At 38.2% G+C, this 22990-nt stretch overlaps 1 protein-coding gene and 2 long non-coding RNA genes across 4 annotated transcripts; 1 reads left to right on the top strand and 2 right to left on the bottom strand.

Annotated features, from left to right (window-relative positions):
* Positions 1-6842: 6842 nt before the first annotated feature.
* LOC112790168 (uncharacterized) lies at positions 6843-15466 on the bottom strand. 2 transcript variants are annotated; one of them, XR_011879720.1, is made up of 4 exons: positions 15145-15466; positions 14797-14890; positions 11046-11912; positions 6843-7460 (listed from the first exon to the last, which is right to left on the bottom strand). It is a non-coding gene; the product is annotated as an uncharacterized lncRNA (long non-coding RNA). The 2 variants fall into 2 exon arrangements; XR_011879719.1 differs by lacking the exons at positions 6843-7460; positions 11046-11912 and having other exon boundaries at positions 14855-14984.
* Positions 14075-14950, top strand: LOC112790169 (uncharacterized). The gene is made up of 3 exons (XR_003196534.3): positions 14075-14179; positions 14317-14397; positions 14620-14950. It is a non-coding gene; the product is annotated as an uncharacterized lncRNA (long non-coding RNA).
* A 5033-nt stretch (positions 15467-20499) lies between the features above and the next one.
* On the bottom strand, positions 20500-22769 carry LOC112775956 (uncharacterized). Its single transcript, XM_025819881.1, has 5 exons — positions 22445-22769; positions 21683-22109; positions 21336-21491; positions 20842-21185; positions 20500-20753 (listed from the first exon to the last, which is right to left on the bottom strand). The coding sequence occupies exons 1-5, from the start codon at positions 22767-22769 to the stop codon at positions 20500-20502; spliced, it is 1506 nt and encodes a 501-aa protein (XP_025675666.1).
* Positions 22770-22990: the final 221 nt, after the last annotated feature.

A 22990-nucleotide genomic window follows, 5' to 3' on the forward strand; every position in this document is an offset into this window, starting at 1 on the left:
GTGCAATGGTGCTCTTTGAGCTCCTCTATGTCTCTTCCTTGCTTCTGTTGAATGATTCCTAGTAATTTTGGTGTTTCTACCCTTGGTTGCTTCCAATATTTGTGTGGAGGACAATTTATCCCCTGAGGTATCTCAGGGATCTCTTGATTTGCAGCCACATGTTCTACCACTGAGCTTTGACGGCTTTATATGAGTCTTTCCATCTCCCAAGACTCAGAGGTGGAAGCTTTTGTCTTCCCTTTGAGGTTTCTCTGGCCTTAGGTGCCATTAATGGTAATGAAAAAGCAAAAAGCTATGCTTTTACCACACCAAACTTAGAAAATTGCTCGCCCTCGAGCAAGAGAAGAAAGAAAAGATGATGAAGAAGAAGAAGAGATGGAGGGTTGTGTGTATTCGGCTATATGGGTGGGTTTGGGTGGAAAATAGTTTTGAATTTTGAAGGGGAGTGGGGAAGAGTGAATAGAAGTGAGTGGTGAATGAAAACCAGAAGGGATGACCATGAATGGAGAGAGAGAGGGCGAGGTAGGTGGGGATCCTGTGAGGTCCACAGATCCTGAGGTGATCCTGTGGGGGCCCACAGATCCTGAGGTGTCAAGGAATTCCATCCCTGCGCCAAATAGGCATGTAAAATGCCTTTGCATACCATTCTGGCGTTTAAACGCCGTGTGGTGCACATTCTAGGCGTTCAACGCCCATGTAAAGCATGTTTCTGGCGTTGAACGCCAGTTTCATGCTTGTTACTGGCGTTCAGCGCCAGCTTTTCTCCTCTAGGAACATTCCTGGCGTTCAGCGCCAGGATGTTGCTTGTTTCTGGCGTTTAGCACCAGAATGGTGCTCTGTTCTGGCGTTGAACACCAGCCAGATGCATCTTACTGGCGTTGAACGCCAGCCTGTGCGTCCTCCAGGGTGCAAATTTTTTTCTTCTGCTGTTTTTGATTCTGTTTTTAATTTTTATGATTTTTTTTTCGTGACTCCTCATGATCATGTACCTAATAAAACACAAAATAACAATAAAATAAAAATTAGATAAATAAAATTGGGTTGCCTCCCAACAAGCGCTTCTTTAATGTCAATAGCTTGACAGTGGCTCTCATGGAGCCACAAGGTGATCAGGTCAATGTTGTATAGTTGCCAACACCAAACTTAGAGTTTGGATATGGGGTCTTAACACCAAACTTAGAGTTTGGTTGTGGCCTCACAACACCAAACTTAGAGTTTGACTGTGTGGGCTCTTCTTGACTCTGAACTGAGAGAAGCTCTTCATGCTTCCTCTCCATGGTTACAAAAGGAGAACCTTGTGTCTTATAGTTTGCAATGTCTGCAAACCACAGAGCTTCCTGAACAGCAAACAATTGCTCATCCGGAAAGGTTTCAGAGATCTCAGTAGGAGGGAGGGATGCTCCTGCTATTGGTTCTATCCGGGACAGGTGATCAGCTACTTGATTCTCTGTTCCTTTTCTGTCTCTTATTTCTATATCAAACTCTTGTAGAAGCAACACCCATCTTATAAGCCTGGGCTTTGAATCTTGCTTTGTGAGTAGATATTTAAGAGCAGCATGGTCAGTGTACACAATCACTTTTGATCCTACTAAGTAGGATCTAAACTTGTCAATGGCATAAACCACTGCAAGTAATTCTTTTTCTGTGGTTGTGTAATTTTTCTGGGCATCATTTAAAACACTGCTAGCATAATAAATGACATGCAGAAGCTTGTTATGCCTCTGTCCCAATACTACACCGATGGTATGGTCACTAGCATCACACATTAGTTCAAAGGGTAATGTCCAGTCTGGTGCAGAAATAACTGGTGCTGTGACCAGCTTAGCTTTCAGGGTCTCAAATGCCTGCAAACACTTTGTGTCAAACACAAATGGCGTGTCTGCAGCTAGCAGATTGCTCAGAGGTTTGGCGATTTTTGAAAAATCCTTTATAAACCTCCTATAGAATCCTGCATGCCCCAGAAAGCTTCTGATTGCCTTAACATTGGCAGGTGGTGGTAATTTTTCAATTACCTCTACCTTAGCTTGATCCACCTCTATTCCCTTGTTTGAAATTTTGTGCCCAAGGACAATCCCTTCAGTCACCATAAAGTGACATTTTTCCCAGTTTAAAACTAGGTTGGTCTCTTGGCATCTTTTCAGAACAAGTGCTAAATGGTTAAGGCAGGAGCTGAATGAGTCTCCAAATACTGAAAAGTCATCCATGAAGACTTCCAGAAACTTCTCCACCATATCAGAGAAGATGGAGAGCATGCACCTTTGAAAGGTTGCAGGTGCATTGCACAAGCCAAATGGCATCCTTCTGTATGCAAATACTCCAGATGGACATGTGAATGCCGTTTTCTCTTGATCCTGGGGATCTACTGTAATTTGATTATAACCTGAATATCCATCCAGGAAGCAGTAGTATTCATGACCTGCTAGTCTTTCTAGCATCTGATCTATGAATGGTAAAGGAAAATGATCCTTTCGGGTGGCTGTATTGAGCCTTCTATAATCAATACACATACGCCACCCTGTAACTGTTCTTGTAGGAACCAGTTCATTTTTTTCATTATGAACCACTGTCATGCCACCTTTCTTAGGGACGACTTGGACAGGGCTTACCCAGGGGCTATCAGAAATAGGATAAATAATCCCAGCCTCTAGTAACTTAGTGACCTCTTTCTGCACAACTTCCTTCATGGCTGGATTCAGCCGCCTTTGTGGTTGAACCACTGGCTTGGCGTCACCCTCCAGTAAGATCTTGTGCATGCATCTGGCTGGGCTAATGCCCTTGAGATCACTAATGGACCACCCAAGAACTGTCTTGTGTGTCCTTAGCACTTGAATTAATGCTTTCTCTTCATGTGGCCCTAAAGCAGAGCTTATGATTACAGGAAAAGTGTCACCTTCACCCATAAATGCATATTTCAGGGATGGTGGTAGTGGTTTGAGCTCGGGTTTAGGAGGTTTCTCCTCTTCCTGAGGAGTTTTCAGAGGTTTTTTTATTTCCTCTGGTTCCTCCAGATCAGGCTGAACATCTTTAAAAATGTCCTCTAGCTCTGATTCGAGACTCTCAGTCATATAGACCTCTTCCACCAGGGAGTCAATAATATCAACGCTCAGGCAGTCGTCTAATGTGTCTGGATGTTGCATAGCTTTGACAACATTCAACTTAAACTCATCCTCATTGACTCTCAGGGTTATCTCTCCTTTTTGGACGTCAATGAGGGTTCGTCCAGTTGCTAGGAATGCTCTTCCTAAAATGAGAGTTGCACTCTTGTGCTCCTCCATTTCCAGCACTACAAAGTCAGTAGGGAAGGCAAATGGCCCAACCTTGATAATCATGTCCTCAATTATGCCTGATGGGTATTTAATGGAGCCATCAGCAAGTTGAAGACAGATCCGGGTTGGTTTGACCTCTTCAGTCAAGCCAAGCTTTCTGATAGTAGATGCAGGGATTAGGTTGATGCTTGCCCCAAGATCACATAGAGCTGTCTTGGTGCAGTTACCCTCTAATGTGCATGGTATCATGAAGCTCCCAGGATCTTTAAGCTTCTCAGGTAAGCTTTTCAGAATGACTGCACTGCATTCTTCAGTGAGGTAAACTTTTTCAGTCTCCCTCCAATCCTTCTTATGACTTAAGATCTCTTTCATGAACTTAGCATAAGAGGGTATTTGCTCAAGTGCTTCTGCAAACGGAATCTTTATTTCAAGAGTCCTGAGATAGTCTGCAAAGCGAGCAAATTGTTTATCCTGTTCCGCTTGGCGGAGTTTTTGAGGATAAGGCATTTTGGCTTTGTATTCCTCAACCTTAGTTGCTGCAGGTTGATTGCCTGTAGAAGTGGGGTGGGAAGCCTTTTTAGAAGGGTTGCTATCAGCACTTGTATGTGACTGATTTCCCACTGGCGTTTGAATGCCAGGGGTGGAAGCTGGAGTGGCGTTAAACGCCAACTCCTTATTTGTTACTGGCGTCTGAACGCCAGAACTATGCTTCCCTTGGGCGTTCAACGCCGAATTCATGCTTGTTTCTGGCGTTGAACGCCAGGAATGAGCATGGTCTGGGCGTTCAGCGCCAGCATTATTCCTCTCTGGGCTCTGATTGTCCTCAGAGGGATTTTGAGTAGCCATCTATTCATTTCTTGGCTTCCTGCTGTTTTGAAGTGAGGTATTTAATGTTTTCCCACTTCTTAATTGAACTGCTTGGCATTCTTCTGCTATTTGTTTTGACAGTTGCTTTTCTGTTTGCCTTAACTGTACTTCCATATTCCTGTTGGCCATTCTTGTTTCCTGTAGTATTTTCTTGAATTCGGCTAGCTGCTGAGTTAGAAAGTCTAATTGCTGATTGAATTCATTAGCCTGATCTACAGGACTGAGTTCAGCAGTTACTGTTTTAGCTTCTTCTTTCATGGAAGATTCACTGCTTAGGTACAGATGCTGATTTCTGGCAACTGTATCAATAAGCTCTTGAGCTTCTTCAATTGTTTTTCTCATATGTATAGATCCACCAGCTGAGTGGTCTAGAGAAAGTTGAGCTTTTTCTGTAAGCCCATAGTAGAAGATGTCCAATTGCACCCACTCTGAAAACATTTCAGAGGGGCATTTTCTTAGCATCTCTCTGTATCTCTCCCAGGCATCATAAAGGGATTCATTATCTCCTTGTTTGAAGCCTTGGATGCTTAGCCTTAGCTGTGTCATCCGTTTTGGAGGGAAATAGTGATTCAGGAATTTTTCTGACAGCTGTTTCCATGTTTTTATGCTGTTCTTAGGCTGGTTATTTAACCACCTCTTAGCTTGATCTTTTACAGCAAATGGAAACAGTAATAATCTGTAGACATCCTGATCCACTTCTTTATCATGTACTGTGTCAGCAAATTGTAAAAATTGTGCCAGAAACTCTGTAGGTTCTTCATTTGGAAGACCAGAATACTGGCAGTTTTGCTGCACCATGATAATGAGCTGAGGATTCAACTCAAAGCTACTAACTCCAATGGAGGGTATACAGATACTACCCCCATATGAAGCAGTAGTGGGGTTAGCATATGACCCCAAAGTCCTCCTGGACTGATCATTCCCACTTAATTCCATAATGGAATAAAAGAGATGATATGTATGTTGCTATTGTTTATTTTATAAAAAAAATTAATTTTTATAAAATAAAATAAAAACGAAACAAATAAAAGAAATTGAAAAATATTTTGAAATTGAAATCTGAAATTTTTTTATATATAAAATTTTCGAAAAAAAAAATAGCTTAAAATTAGTTAGGAAGAATATTTTTTTTTTTGAATTTTGAATTTTATGATGAAAGAGAAAAATATGCAAAAGACACAAGATTTAAAATTTTTAGATCCAATGTTCCTTTTTTTTCGAAAATTTTGGAGGGAAAACACCAAGGAACACCAAACTTAAAAATTTTAAGATCAAAGCACAAAAAAGACTCAAGAACACTTTGAAAATTCACAAGAACACCAAGAACAAAAGGAAGAACACCAAACTTAAAAATTTTAGAAAACCAAGACAAATTTTCGAAAATTAAAGAAAACTTAGCAAGAAAACACCAAACTTAAAGTTTGGCACAAGATTCAATAAAAGAAAAATTATTTTTGAAAAAGATTCCAAAGAGGATACCCAATTATGAAGAACAACTACTAAAACTCCAGCAAAATGGGCAGCAACTTCAGAGTTAATTTTAAAAATGGATATAAGTAAAAATTTTTTTTTTTTGAAAGTTACTGTTTTGAAAAAAAAACACAAGAAAAACAAGAAAAGACACAAAACAAGAAAAACTCAAGATCAAACAAGCAAAATAAACAAGAACAACTTGAAGATCAATGAAGAACACAGACACTAATACGAAAATATTAAATAGAAAATACAAAATATGAAATTGACACCAAACTTAGAATAAGACACTAGACTCAAAGAGAAATTAAAAATTAATAAAGAAAAATAATATTTTTGAAAAGAAAATAAAAGACTCTGACCCAATTACCAAAATCTTCCTAATCTAAGAAATAAAATAAACCTTTAGTTGTTCAAACTCGAACAATCCCCGGCAACGGCGCCAAAAACTTGGTGCACGAATTTGTAATCCGCACAACTAACCAGCAAGTGCACTGGGTCGTCCAAGTAATACCTTACGTGAGTAAGGGTCGAATCCCACGGAGATTGTTGGATTGAAGCAAGCTATGTTTATTTTATTTGTCTTAGTCAGGATACCAATAGGATTCTTTAGCCTCGTATTTTAATTAAGAAAAGGGCATAAAATAAATAGTTATTACTTTAATAATGGAGAATAAAAGCGTTACTTGTTGTGCAGTAATGAGAAATATGTTGGAGTTTTGGAGATGCTTTGTCCTCTGAACTTCAACTCTTCCTTGAAATCCTTTCCCACACGCAAGGTTCCTTCCATGGCAAGCTCTATGTAGGGTGTCACCGTTGTCAATGGCTACTTCCCATCCTCTCAGTGAAAACATTCCTATGCTCTGTCACAGCACGGCTAATCATCTGTCGGTTCTCAATCAGGTTGGAATAGAATCCATTGATTCTTTTGCGTCTGTCACTAACGCCTAGCCTTCAGGAGTTTGAAGCTCGTCACAGCCATTCAATCCCAGAATCCTACTCGGAATACCACAGACAAGGTTTAGACTTTCCGGATTCTCATGAATGCCGCCATCAATCCGGCTTATACCACGAAGATTCTGATTAAGGAATCTAAGAGATACTCATTCAATCTGATGTAGAACGGAGGTGGTTGTCAGGCACACGTTCATGGATTGAGGAAGGTGATGAGTGTCACGGATCATCACCTTCTCCATAATTAAGCGCGAATGAACATCTTAGATAAGAACAAGCGTGTTTGAATGGAAAACAAATGAATTGTATTAATTCATCGAGACGCCGCAGAGCTCCTCACCCCCAACAATGGAGTTTAGAGACTCATGCCGTCAAAAAGTATGTAATTCAGATCTGAAAATGTCATGAGGTACAAGATAAGTCTCTAAAAGTTGTTTAAATAGTAAACTAGTAACCTAGGTTTACAGAAAATGAATAAACTAAGATAATTGGTGCAGAAATCCACTTCTGGGGCCCACTTGGTGTGTGCTGGAGCTGGGACTAGAGCTATCCACGAGTTGAGGCCTTTCTTGGAGTTGAACTCCAAGTTATGACGTGTTTTGGGCGTTCAACTCCGGATCATGACGTTTTTCTGGCGTTTAACTCCAGACAGCAGCATGTACTTGGCGTTTAACGCCAAGTTACGTCGTCTATCTTCGCACAAAGTATGGACTATTATATATTGCTGGAAAGCCCTGGATGTCTACTTTCCAACGCCGTTGAGAGCGCGCCAATTGGACTCCTGTAGCTCCAGAAAATTCATTTCGAGTGCAGGGAGGTCAGGATCCAACAGCATCAGCAGTCCTTTTTCAGCCTAACTCAGATTTTTGCTCAGCTCCCTCAATTTCAGCCAGAAATTACCTGAAATCACAGAAAAACACACAAACTCATAGTAAAGTCCAGAAATATGATTTTTGCCTAAAAACTAATGAAAACATCCCTAAAAGTAGCTCAAACTTACTAAAAACTATCTAAAAATAATGCCAAAAAGCGTATAAATTATCCGCTCATCAGCCAGTAATATCCTGTTCGGACAATTTTGGCTGCTAGTACTCGTCCTCCTATATGGTTGCCACACACGCTCTCATGGACCTCGGTCATGACTTCATTGCCTTCGTCCTTGCTGAGGCATTTTAGTAGTGGTTGTGAGAAACCACATTGGTATAGTTCTCCTGTCACAGTTGTATAAAAATTTGCTTTTCGTCTAAAGATTTAAGGATTGGTCTCATTTCTGGGAATGGTCCCTGCACAAATATACTCAAGAAAAGGCATTCTCCAATCGTTTGTATGAGTGATGTTCATTATGCACAGTGATTCGATACTAGGATTTTCTAGTGTAAGTTGTGCTAGTGCCGACTGTGTGTGTTTGCTCTAGTAGCGGCGAGTTTAGACAATATATCTGCTCTAGTGTTCTTCTCTCTATGCACATGCGATATAATTAATTCATCGAATTTTGAAATAAGATCCTTTGCTAGAGCTAATACCGCTCTAACAGAGAATCTTTTACTTGGAAGTCTCCTTTGATTTGCTGAACTACCAACAGGGAATCACAGTATACTGTTAGGCGATGTACATGGAAACTGAGGGCGAGCTTTAGACCTGCTAGAGCGCCTCATACTCGGCTTGGTTGTTGCTCGCCGAGAAGTGGAATTGAAGTGATTTTTCGGCCATTATTATTTCTCCTTCCTTTTGTACTATCCCAGCACTGCTCCCCTCGCGGTTTGATGATCCATCCACCTGTAACTTCCAAACCTGTTCGTCATGCTGCTCATTTGCTATAAGTTCAGAAACAAAGTCTGCCAAGATCTGTGATTTCAGAGTTGGTCTTGATTGAAACTGAATATCAAACTCAAAAATTTTGATGGACCATTTGGTCAGCCGTCCTGCCAATTATGGGTTTCTCAGTATCTTCCGTAATGGTTAGTTAGTCCTTACGACTATTGTGTGGCTCTGGATGTAGTGCCTTAGCCTCCTTGTTGTTGTTACCAATGCTAGGGCCAATTGTTCTATTCTGGGATACCTTTTTTCGGTTGGTTGCATGACTTTACTAACAAAGTATACTGGTTTTTGTGCTTTTCATGTCTCGATAACAAAAACTGAACTTACAGAATGATTAGAAATAGATAAGTACAAATACAGAAGTTTACTGATCTCTGGACTTTGTAATACTGGTGGTGAGGATATGATAGCTTAAGTTCGGAAAATGCTGTTTCACATTCTTTGGTCCATTCGAACTTTTTATTCTTGGAGATTGTCTGGAAGAAGTGGTATGATCGGTTTGATATTGCGGGCAGAAATCGTAACAGTGCAGCCACCCTTCCTGCTAATTGTTGTATTTCTTTGATTATTTTCGGACTTGCCATGTTGAGTATTGCCTCACATTTTTCGGGGTTTGCCTCAATCCCGCGTGAAGTTAGCATAAACCCGAGGAATTTTCCTCCTTGTACCCCAAAAGCACATTTCTCTGGATTGAGTCTCATATTATATGCTCGGATCTGTTTGAATATTTCCTCTAGGTCGTCACAGTGCGATCCTTCTGATGGAGACTTGGCCACCATGTCATCTACATAGATCTCCATATTCTGACCTATTTGCTGATGAAATACCTTGTCCATTAGTCTTTGACACCTGCATTCTTTAGGCCAAATGGCATTACCTTATAACAAAAATTCCATTGTTCTGTTATAAAAGCTATTTTGCTTTGGTCTTCTGGATGTATAAGAATCTGGTTTTAACCAGAGTATGCATCCATGAAGCTTAAGCTTTTAAACCCAAAAGCATTATCTACTAGTTTGTCAATACAAGACAATGGGTAAGCATCTTCTGGACATGGCTTGTTAAGATTTGTAAAGTCGACGCACGTACGCCATTTACCTGAGTTCTTTTTTACCATTACCACATTTGAGATTCATGTGGTAAAGCGGATCTCTTTAATAAATCCGACATTAAGGAGCTTCGTAGTCTCTTCCAGGGCTGCCTTCGCCTTTTCCGCTCTGAGGTTTCTTTTCTTCTGAGCCACAGGTCAGATTGTTCTGTCCATGATGAGTTTGTGGCAATTGACGCTCGAGTCTATCCCTAGCATGTCTGCTAGGGTCCAAGCGAACAAGTCGGCATTGTCTTGTAGTACCTTTATTAGTTTTGATTGCTCCTCTCCTTCAAGAGCTCGGCCAATATACGTAAACTGTTCTGCTTTTGAGGTTAGAGGAACCCTTTGGAGTTCATCTGTTGGCTGAGGTCTTTCCTGGGAATCTTTCCGAGGATTGAGCTCTACTAGTGATAGTACTCTATTTGTGCTGTAGACAGCCTTCACTTCTTGTTAAGGTTTTCCCCCTGTGTTAGCCCCTTTTAGGCTTGCATTGTAACATTGCTAAGCTTGTTGGCGATCTGAGTCTATTGTTTCTATCCTGCCATCCTGTACTTGAAACTTAACACATAGATATAAAGTAGATACCACTTCTCTGAATGTGTTCAGAGCAGGTCTTTCAAGGATAATATTGTAAGGACTGGGGCAATCGACTATAAGGTATTGGACATCAATGGTCCTTGATAATGGGGTGTTTTCCATTGTCGTTTTTAACCATATTTAGCCTTTTATTGGGACCCTTTTTCCCAGAGAAACCAACCAATTTGGAAAGTAGAATAAAATAGGACATCCGTGCTACTACCTGGGTCCATGAGGACCTTTCTTACCAGCAACTCTCCTGTTTGGATGGAAATCACTACTGGGTCGTCGAGGTTTGGACCTGGTGAAGATAGGTCAGCCTGACTGAAGGTTATTTTGGGCTCTGTTGTATCCACCTTTCTTTGGGGTACTGTTTCTTCAATTGCCTGCATTGTCCGTAACTTCATTTTTGTGCCGCATTTGTCTCTCCTCCCCTAGCAAATCCTCCGGATATGCAGTTTATGACCCCCCTTTAGTGGATTAGGGTTGGACCATTTACTGTCATCTTTTTCTTCCGAGGTTCGTTGATGCTCTTCTCGGTCCCGAGTGCTTTCCCTATTTCTTCGTCCTTCGACATACTTGTCCAGGAGACCTTGTCGGGCTAATCTCTCATAAGTCCTTGGTAATTATGCATTCGTCCGTTGTGTGTCTATACTTCTAGTGGAAAGCACAGTGTTTGCTTTTGTCTACAAATCGCTGATCCTGGTAACTTCCTGCTCGGGCAGGGGGCTTTATTATTTTGGCATTGAGAATCTCGTTGATTATTTTTTCTCTCTTTGTATTGAATCTGGTGTAAGTATTGAATTTTGGTATGAGCTTGAAAGGTTTCTTTCATTCCTTCTTGCTTGGCAATCTGAAAGCCTTCTCCTCTTTTCTTCTGGGCGGTTGTCTGTCAATTTTATGAGCTTCACGGAGCTCTTCGACTTCCATTTGACCTACAACCCTTTCTCGGAACACTTCTAGCGTCTTTGGTTTGCTTACCGCAATCGTCTCTTGAAACTTACCAGGTATGAGGCCGGTTTTAAGGGCGTGTAGGTGGACTGCCGGGTCTAAGTCTGGAATCTCCAGGTTGCCTCAGTGAATTGAGTCATATAGTCTTTTAGGCTTTTGTGTTGCCCTTGTCTGATTGTTCCAAGGTAGTCTAATCCGTGCACATATATTCTTGATGCGGCAAAGTAATCGATGAAAGATCTTGCCAGCTCCTCAAAAGAAAAAATTGAACCTGCAGACAACTTGGAAACCAAAGTAATGCAGCACCATCAAGATAAGTAGGAAAAGCTCGACAAAGAACATGTTCATTGTTAATGCCGTTAAAAAACATCATAGATTGGAATTTCTTAACATGAGCGCGGTGATCACCAAACCCCTTGTATGGCTCTAGGGCAGTTGACAACACGAAGTTTTTTGGCATCTGAAACTTGGTGATCTCTTTGGAGAAAGGATTATCTAAGGTCAGCTTTTCCTTTGGCAGGCTGATGTTCAGAGGGTCTGTATTGCCCTGAGCCGAGCTTTTGGAGTTTCCTTCCTCATGCTTTCCAACATTATTGGCAAAAGACAACTTGGCTATCCTCCGAACTTCTGCCTGAAGCTCAACAATCTGAGCTAGGAGCTCTGCTTGTGTGGGTTGTTGGATCCCATTAACGGCCATGCTTGAGGATTGGAAATTCTGCAAAAAAGAGTAACAAGACGGGTAAAGAAAATAGTGGGGCTAGATAAATTCGGGCCCCACGGTGGGTGCCAAATGTTCCGTTCGTGTGCAGCCGAGGTATGAAGATTCCTTTCGTTGACGTTCAGCTTCGATGGAGAGTTATACGTCGTCCTAGGTGAAGGATGAAACACCTCGGCAAAATGAAACACCACGGCGAGAGCACCTGCAAAAAGCACTTCGACGCTCAAGTTAGAATAAGGTGTTAAGAAAGCGATGTAAAAAAGAAATAAAGTGGATTGTGTGACCTGTCGTTCACCGAGCTTATTGGCTTGTTTATATAGATGAGTGAAGTGTTAGCTTCCTTTTGTTTGTTCCGATATTTTAGTAATATTGTGGGTGTCGTTATTATTGGTAACGAACTGTAGATAATGTTTGACTAAAACTACAATCGAGTTGTGTAATTGAGCTGTTCTACTAATTTCTCCGAATTGTCTGGTCAGTTTTGATTTGATCTTATTTCCAAGTTTGTAGGGTACACGTCAGTAATCAATTAGCACAATTTCATCTTTCAACTCGGTACCATATTTAGCAATTATTATATATGGAATAACACATCACCCTAAAAAATAAGATAGTTATCACATACATTTAATTTATTCTGATAGATTTTATTATTTGGGTTATATGTAATTTATCTATTTTTACATGGTTATAAAAAAACGAACAAAGTATATTTTATTTTTAAATGTGTACTCCTCCTTTGTATGCACCAAATACGGTTCTTAATTCTTTGTCACCTGGCCAATGTTATGTTGTACCAAAGAAACGCGCCTAAATCAAATCTATTCAGTATATTTACAATATATATAACAGAAAATCATTAATAGAAGCAACAAACAATATAATGTCTACCTATTTCGATCACTTCTACATCCAAAAACACTCATGGTAACAAAATAGTATCTAAAAAGCTAGTTTCATTTTTCTGCACACAAATAGAAAGAAAGGAATAAGAGTGTTGGTTGAAAATGTACAACCCAAAAGACAGGAAAGAACTAAAGTAGAAAAAAAATAATGCATTATAACAAAAAAATAACTAGGAATAAAATTACCTTTTGATGACTATAGTCTTCTCTTCTTAGAACATGTAGGGTAGAGATAGCAAAGAATTAGCAAAATATTAAAATGATTTAGAAATTTTTTTATATGTGCCTTATGAATAATTTTTCAAATATAACAACAAAAATATAAACTTGATCTAGGGATTAATTTTTTATATTTATTCTTTAATAGTTCTTCTAATATACCAACAAACAAAAAAGTGGATTAAATATATGAATTATTTTTCACTTATAAAATAAAATTTTATATTTTATTAAATTAAGATCACATTTGAAAAGTCAAAAAGTCCTTTTTTAAGATTATTTTATAAAAAAAATTGAATTTTATGAGAATCAAAATTATAATTTAGTCTAGAAAAAACATATAGTTATAATAATGATATAAGATTTACGAATTAAGAAAATGAAGTTGAATCAAAATTGTCATCAGTGATAAAAACGTTGACTCGTTGATTTATGTGTATATAGGGAATATGATCCGGTATAATTGGGGGGACATTGATGCATACATTCATTTTATTGTGAATCACAGTTGGCACTAACTGGAATCAAGAGGTATGTAATTAAATTAATACCATACTATTATATTGATATATTAATACTCTTGTACCGTTGTTGGTTTAAAAATTGGTTTCCAATGTATACTCATCTACAGACTATGTAACCACTGAAATAATTCATCCACTTATATTGACTAAAATCGCCTATCATATGAACTATTATTAGGTGATATCTTTATAGCATGCGGCACACTAATATTGAATGTGTCGTTGGCATACAATTTTTTTTAGTATTCACTGACATACATATTGAATTTTTATGGCTCTTGGCCCAAATATCTGTGGAATACTGTAATGAGTATAATTGGACTATACTAAAAATATTAAACCACTGAAGCATTGAATTTTGTCACTTTGTATTACTTGAGTCACATCTTTTTAATGTTTTTGGATGAGTACTACAAATTATATGTACCTACTCATTTATAAATGCTTGTAATTAATCACACAAAAAAATGTGTGTAATTATTAATTAATAACATCTATTAAGATTGGATTTTTTTTCTAAAATTACACTCATTGAATGTCATAAAAAAAGAGAAAGAAGGTGAAATGAAACACTTTTCAAATAACGTAAAAAGCACTAATCATAGTGTTAGAGATAGAAACCACCATAATGAGTGGTTTTGAGTCTAGCACATAGTATTGCGAAAACCAAGACAATAAATAATTGTATTTATATCAATAACCCTTCCAACCATTCCATTCACCCAAAACTTGATAAAAAGTAGTAGAGTTTTCAATCCTTGATAATTTTGCCAAAGGATAATAGCCATTGCATGCATGAAGTTAACATATTTTCTAATCAGGTACAAACAATCAAATAGGAAACATCTTAAGTACTCTAGTTTGTATATGTTTTATTTATTTATTTTTTTGTTCATACAATATATATTCTTTCATGTTAAATCCAGCAACCACACTAACGATTTAAATCTGTTGATAGTATGGGAAAAAAAGCACATAACAAAGAGCAAAGTAAATGTGGCCAAGCCTGCAACTGTGTTTCCTTTGATTAAAGTAAATAGTAAGAGCTCAAACTAATCTTTAGTTCTATAAAATATCTGAAAAATTTGGATACTGCTTAATATTTCAGTTTATATCTATTTTTTATTTGAAATACTTGTATTTTGAACTTCTTAGTAAAATATCTCTTTTGATTTATGTTTATTTCTTCTTCATGCATAGTAGTTATAATATGTCATATATGAATAATTTAGTTATGTAACATATATATTATATTTTTCAGATAATTTAAAAGAATTGTGCAGAAAAAGATTGGGAAAAGAACTCAGCTCTTATAGTGATGAAATTACCAAACAATAGGAAACAAAAAATATGTTGAAGTTGAAGGAAAATTGGAGAGACAATTTCACTATGATGATTAGAATTTAGCACTCAAGTTCATCAAATACTTAACAAATACCTGTGGATGATGTGACGGGATGATAGACCACAAATTCAGCTTTTAGCCTTCAACTCCATGAACATCGAATCAAGCAGTTTCAGCTTGCCACTTGCTTTTATATCAACATCAATAAATTCAGCCTCATCAAGGCAAATAAAAAGTCAAGTTTTCACTCTTTGATCAACAATAGAAGGATGAATATAACACTGTCAACGGATAAAAGCAAGAAACGGCCTTGTTCAAAAAATATATAAAAACTTTAAATTTGGAATTAAACTCGAGAAAAAATACAGGAACACAACTCAACTAAAAAAATAAATGTCTTCAATTTGTTCTAATGTTCAATTAGAAACCACGGGATCCAACCTTTTTGTTTGGCCGGAGTATCAATATACTGAACACACTCCAACTTTCTCCCAAATAATCTTTCATTGGATCTGATCACGCCATTTGATCGTTCATCCTCGGCGCCTCTATCAACGAAGATCAATAGATCTATTTTACCCACCCAAATGCTGAGCGTGCTCCTACTTCCTTCCTGGCACCTCTTTCCAACTCGGCAGATTTTTATCATAATCTCTGGAGGGGTTTGATGGTTCACAACTAAAGGAGATAATTTGAAATTTTATAGAAGAAAAGAAATGGAATTAGAATGACACTGAACATGGATCAATTTTACTCCTGAAGCAAATTAGGATTTCAAAGATATATATATATATATATATATATATATATATATATATATATATATATATATATATATATATCACAAATGAAAAAAGAGAATAAAAGCGAGGAGATGAGTGGGGTTTTAAAGAGAGAGAGAAAAAAAGGAAAGGGCACCATAAATAAAGAAAGAGAAGAAAAGGGAGAAGATGAGTGTAATAGAAGAACTCTTGAAGTGACTTTTTTTTAGAATAAAAAAAAAACTCTACAAAAGAAAAAAATTTCACGTCAGACATGACTCCAATGAAATATCATTGTTAATAGATATGATAAAAAAAAAATTCAAATTGGTTGCTTAAATTGGTTATTATATTAATGACCGATTTTTTTATTCCATAAAATCCGTTAGTATTCTAATTTTTTTTTAGGGCACGATGCTTCTTGTTGTGCAGGCTTCAGGCACTTTACTCTCATCCTTAAAAAAATTTTAGTTAAAAATAATGTAATTGTAAATATTTTATAATATACATTAAATTTACGTTTAAAGTGTCCAATACTTTAATTTTTTATTTTTTATTTAATTATAATTATTAAAAATATCAATATGTAGTTATAAAATTCTTAGAAGCAATCTGTTACTAAATATAGTTGAAGACATCCAAAATAATTTCTCCTACTTTTGACTATCTATTTGCGTTGTAAAACATGGTAATAAATATATTTCTTTCATATACAAACTGCTTATTATCGCGCTTTTTATTTTCAATATGGAGGTAAGTTTGGTGTCTTGCCTCGTTATGGAGCACACAGGTGCTTGATCTGCATGTGGTGATAGTGGAACACAATTCGGACCGAGGGTGTTGTGGTAGAAGAATTCGGATGGTCCGATTAGGGAGAGCAACTCGGACCGTCCGATTTGTGCTGTAAAGGCCACGTGGCACAATGTGGTTCACCCCATGGACGGTGCCCCTTATACTAACATGCTAGACCATACTCACTCCCTCCGAGTCCCTTTCAAAAACCCCACAACCATACCTTTCCTCTTTTCTTCTTCTTCTTCAACCTCCAAAACACCATTGTTGTTCATGCAAGTTGGAAGAAAAAATCCATAATGCCAAGGAAACAAAAATATAAAGATGTTGATCGTCCTGAACTTCATATTATACATTATCTCAGCCACCCTGATTATGTAAGTTTAATTTTAAATTTTTTTATGGTTCAAATTTATTATTATTATTATTATTATTATTATTATTATTATTATTATTATTATTATTAGAAATTTAGACATATATATTCAATGAACACACAGATTATTATATGTTATAGAGTTAATGTTATTATGGTTAGAAAGTGGATTTAGGGACATATATAGATTAAGATTGTGATTATTAAAAATAATATATGGGTTAGAATTTTTTGTAATAATTTTAGAAATTATAATTATTTATTACATATAAGTTGAATAATTTTTGGAAATGGTTTGGGAAATTTTAGCGTAAATTAGGCAGAATTTGTAGTAATATATTTTTGTTTGTTGCTTGATGTTTAATTGAGATGGATCTGTTGGTGTATCCGAGTGCATTATAACTTAAACCAGACCAGACCGGTCAATTTGATTAAAAATGGATGAACCGGACCAAAAATCGGTCTGGTTCGATTATGTCACCCAATAAGTCAATGAACCGGTCAAATCCGGTCAGACCGGTTCGACCGAACTGCCTAAGTTTCAAAATTTTTCAAAATGTGGAAGATGGGGTTCGAACCCCCCTCTTGAAGGAGAAAAATGATATTCACAACCACCAGACTGTTAAACTTGTTATTAATATATATGCAAATTAATATATATGTAAAATTATATATCATAGCTTTGCGATTTGTATTATTATGTCTTGGTTAGTTAATTGTGGAAATTATTTAAATTAAATATCATGGATAGTTATTATCTTTTAGTAGTAAATTAGTCATTGTTAATGATTTGACTAATAACCTGATATGTTTTCGTAGAGTTTACGGTATTTGACATGTGATCACTCACTCCCTCCAGATCGGTACAATGATAGGGTTGAGGAGCATTTTTACTGGTTTCTTGCATGTTTCCCAAATTGGAGTAGTTTAATGTCAAAAAGCACTTGTAAATGCACTAGTCAAAAGGTGGCACCCAGACACACATACCTTTCACCTTCCTGTTGGTGAATGTGCTGTGACACTAGAAGATGTTGCTCTTATCCTTGGTCTTTCAACAGATGGTCTTCCAGTCACAGGGATGACTATGAGTAGTTTTGAAACCTTAGAGGTGGCGTGTTTGCAGCAATTTGGGGTTGCACCGAGGAAGTCGGACTGTAGAGCAAGCTGCATAAAACTGACTTGGCTTCGAGATCTTAAAGAAACAATACAGTTGGTTGACAAAACCAGCATGCAGAGGTACGTGAAGTGCCACATTATGCTATTATTTGGTACAGTCTTGTTTGGTGATAAGTTTGGGGCATCTGTGCACTGAAAGTTCTTGCCTTTGCTTCGTGATTTTGGTAGTATCAGACAGTACGGTTGGGGATCTGCATGTCTGGCACACCTGTACAGGTCATTATGCAGGGCATCTCGTTTTGACTGCAAGAAAATCGATGGTCCGCTAACGCTTTTGCTAACCTAGGCTTGGATCCGTCTCCCATATCTAGCTCCAGTTCCTCGGGAACCCCGCAGTTTTCCACTTGCAAACAGGTAACCATTATCTTACAGTTACATCCTATATTCATATGTATAAAGAAATTGTGTTAATGAATTAAGTCATATTAGGTGGCGTAACTGGGAGCGTGGAGACCGACGCTTTAGGTACCTTACTCTAGAGCATTTTAGAAAAAACTTGGATTATCTCCAGGAAGGCCAGGTGTGTGGTTATTAAAGAAGTATTTGATTCGATTTAGTGTTAATGTTATCTGGGTTGTAATAATCTGTTTCCTTTATTTATCAGAGTTTGTATGGCTTGCTTATGCTGTGGATCGCATTGATCCGGATATAATTCCTACAGATATATACATGCACTCGGTTATGTGGAGCGCTACGGTGCCTCTAGTGTCTTTTGAAATCATTGAGTGGCATACAACCGATAGGTTTATGAGACAGTTTGGTTTTGTTCAGCGAGTTCCTCACCAAGAATGGAATCTTGACAAGACGCACAGAATGGTCCTGACTGGTCCTAAGAATCTTAACTGGGCAATGGCCACGACTCATTCGTTTTGGGTGATGCAGTGGACAAACAGGTATAACCATATTCTTACTGAGCTTCCCATGCCTCCACAGCATCCATTGGATATTTACATGTACTGGTACCATGTAAGATATGGCAACCACCTGAATCTGTCAGATCGTGTGGGTCAAGAGAATGATTAGGGTAATCAAGTCATGCTGATGACAATGGAGAACAAGAGCCACAGTCACCGCTACCTCCACCACCACCTCCACCTCCACCTCCACCTCCAAATATACATGAACAACCGCAATGCTCAAACCTATATGTACCTCAAACACAGTTTACCACATCATATCCGATACATCAGCAATATTGGGGTACTCCATAGCTTGACTCAGGAGATGGAGCATCTTTTAGTCAGTTACTTGGATTCATGGCTGCAGAAGCAGGCCAATCACAGTACGGCCATCAACCAGATATCATGCCTGGTAGGTATTCCTTGGACGCGATGGATCCATATCGCATTTCCTCGGTTAGTACCGGATGGTTGGTATCTGGTGACTCAAGTAGGAGTGATGGTGGTAGAGGAATTCTTAATAGTCAAAATCCTCATCGTGTTTCAAAAGGTCTAATTGAAGAAAATGCTAATACAGCTGATCTAGAGATGGATGAGTATCTAGTTGACACCCCAGATGACGAGGATGACGATGAGGAGAAAGATGAAGAGATGGACGAAGATGAAGAATCGAATAATGATGCTTCCGGTGATGGTGAGGGTGCATGTCTTATTATTGCTTTAATCTTTAACCAATTGATTATATTATATTCATTTACGGTTGATTTGCTTATATTATATGCATGTTGGGTCATTTGATTATATTAAACTCATCTGTGGTTGATTTGCTTCTTTTATACACTTGCTGCTTTGTTTGATCCGCCACAATCTTAAGGTTGATCCGCCACGTCGTAGCGCTAATTGATACACTCCATCCGTGTTCAAAAGGATCACCAAGAAATGCAAGGATCTTGTGGACGACATAAAATGGGCAAGGAGAAAGTAGATTTTGTGTATTTAGTATTATTACAGTGTACTTCATCGAACACTTTTCCATGTATTGTTTAAATGTTCTATGGATTGTTAAAATGCATATTATGGAGTACTTGTCTATTGAACATGGCATATAGTAGTTTGATATCAGTTACAATGTTTCAAGTAACATACTGTGTAGCTTGGATAAGTTATACAGGGTAGAAATATATCATACACTACTTGGATTTAACACGAAATACATAAATCTACTGAGTATCATTGCCGGCATTTGCACCAGTTGCCTGAACGGCATCTACTACGGCTGTGTCCCTCAGCCCCATATTGCCTACATATCCTAGGATGACGTAACATTTGTATATCCATCTCGTTCAAGAAGCGCGTCATCCTTGGACGACCTTTGGTAACTCGTCTCAGGTACAAATTTGGTACGAACCGAGGCCCGTTGTAAGCAGGCCATGTAGTAGGATTTCCCAGTGGCCTAAACCTAGCTCGGTAAACCCGTTGGACTTGGTCCATCTTATACACCTCATGAACATAAACATACCAATCTAATCGTTGATTTGCACAACATGCAAACACATGCCTACAAGAAAATTTGGTCCATCTGGAACTCACCGCAGTCACATCATTGTCGACAGATGTCGACAACATACTCCACTCTACTTGGCATCTCACGCACTTCAAAGACCTCATTCTACCTGTCGAAGCAATTTACCTGGATGTTTCCTAATGCAAGTTGATTTGCATGCAACTTAGAGGTCACAAGCTCAGAAAAAACATGGCCGACAGTAATCTGAGCCTCTGCCTCGGCTCTTTTTCAAGTGAACAACTCATTGAGTCTGTAGAAAGTTGCTTTCATAAGTGCAGTGGTGGGGAGATTGTGCACACCCTTCAATACTGAGTTGATGCATTCCACGAGGTTTGTAGTCATATGACCCCATCGGTAACCACTGTCAAATGCCAATGCATACTGTTCCCGAGAAATTCGGTTTAGCCAGGTTGTGTAAGCCTCACCCCGTTCTCGTAAACGTTGGTAATGCAACTCGTACTCGCAGACTGTCTTCGAATATCCTGCGCAACAAGAAAGGACAAATTACAAAAAAAAAACATTAACATTACCAACTTATTAATAATGACCCTCAAATTACAACAAGGTTACCTATATTGACGACAAGTTTTTGTAGGTACGGTGCCTTGAACTTCCTTAAAAAATTCGACTCTATATGCCTGATGAAAAACATGTGGAAAGCTTTGGGAGGCGACCAAGCTCCGTTACTGCGGGCCACAGCTGCATTGATGGATTCGTGTCGGTCAGAGATCAGTCCTACACCATCCTGAGTCACTACATGCTGTCGTAGGTTACTCAGAATAAAGTACCATGCATCAGAAGTCTCTCCCTCCACAATACCAAATGCAATTGGGACGATATTGTTGTTTTCATCTTGTGAAACTGCAACCAATGGACAACCCTTGAACTTCCTCAAAAAATTCGACTCTATATGCCTGATGCAAAATATGTGAAAAGCTCTGGGAGGCGACCAAGCTCCGTTACTACGGGCCACAGTTGCATTGATGGATTCGTGTCGGTCGGAGATCAGTCCTACGCCATCTCAAGTCATTACATGCTGTCGTATGTTACTCAGAATAAAGTACCACGCATCAGAAGTCTCTCCCTCCACAATACCAAATGCAATTGGGACGATATTGTTGTTTTCATCTTGTAAAACTGCAACCAATGGACAACCCTTGTACTTCCCATACAAGTGAGTCCCATCTACTTGGACAACTGGTTTACAATGTCTAAATGCTCTAATACAGGGGTAATAACTCCAAAAGACTCGATGCAACACCCGGATATCCGTAACCAAGTCATCGCCTTGATAGGCAAGCATAGTCTCAAAATGGACAACTGCTGATGGCTTCTTATGACACATGGCCTCAAACTATATAGGCAAAGCTTTGTACGATGCTTCCCAACCTGCAAATATTTTTCCACTAACTTTTGCTTAGCCAACCATGCTTTTCGATAGCTGACGGTGTAATTGAACTTGGACTGCACTTCCGCAATAATTGATTTCACCAATATCGAGGGATCAGCCTCAACCAACGGCTTTATTGCTTCTGCAATTGTGTTCGAATCAAGCTTCGAATGATCTTGAGAAATGGTTGCTCTGGTGCAAGTGTGACTACCATTATACCTCCTTATAACCCAACAATACTTCTTGCTCATCAAGCTAACCATAATAAGCCAATCACAACCTGACCCATACTGCGTACACTTGGCATAAAATGGCAGCGGCTCCGACTCATACACCCGGTAGTCTACACCTCTTTGGATAGTGTAATCTTTCATCGCCCTAATAACAGCTTCCCTACAACTGAATTTCATACCCACGGCAAATTCACCGTCTGCGACAAAAGGAATTTCTGCCACGACAACAGTCGTAGCATAAATAGTTAATACACAAATATTTAATAAGTCCAATTAAAAGTAAATCAATCTCTACCTACATCAATCTTAAAATAATTAATAAACACTAATTAAAATTTTGAGCACATAAATAATTACTGATGAATAAACACTAATTATCATTTAACTTCATTAATAACTAACTACAAATAATATTATTAACTAAGCAAACACACCAACAAATGCTAATTACGTATATTATCACATATCACGTAACTATTTGTTCACATCGATCAATATAAATTATTATAAAATTCTAATACTTCGTGTATACCTATAGGCAACTACGTACCTGCATTCATATACTCTGAAAACTCCGGAGCATGCATGGTTTTCAAGTCCAAATCTCGCATGAAAGACGACTCCTCAAACAGATGTTCGTTTGCGAGTGCATTTGCCACGTCAGCTACATTTGGTGCCACATTGCTGTCACCTTGGTCTTCGTCGCCATCAGGACCAACAACTTCGTAATTGCTTTCAAACTCTTCCTCACTGTCGCTGTTGTAATCTTCCCGTTCAATATTTCGATCGGTTTCAGACGGTTCGAATTCCACATACACCTCAATGAACGATATCTGACCACGACTTTCAATGTACATTGAAAACATCTCTTGCATGCTCGCTTCATCTGTTACATATTTCGTTCGGAAATTGCACGAATCCACCAAAAAAAGGTATGGGATACCTATATAAAATACATGATATTCTTCTAGACAACCCAGATTCTATCTTCTCACAAATCACACATTTTAGTTCCTCGAATGAGATTGTGAATGGAATAACAATATCTAATAGATTTTCACAAACAAATCTCACTCCTTCAACTGTTTCTAACAAA

This window comes from Arachis hypogaea, chromosome 3, assembly GCF_003086295.3.
Source record: "Arachis hypogaea cultivar Tifrunner chromosome 3, arahy.Tifrunner.gnm2.J5K5, whole genome shotgun sequence".
In the NCBI taxonomy this organism is placed as follows: domain Eukaryota; kingdom Viridiplantae; phylum Streptophyta; class Magnoliopsida; order Fabales; family Fabaceae; genus Arachis; species Arachis hypogaea.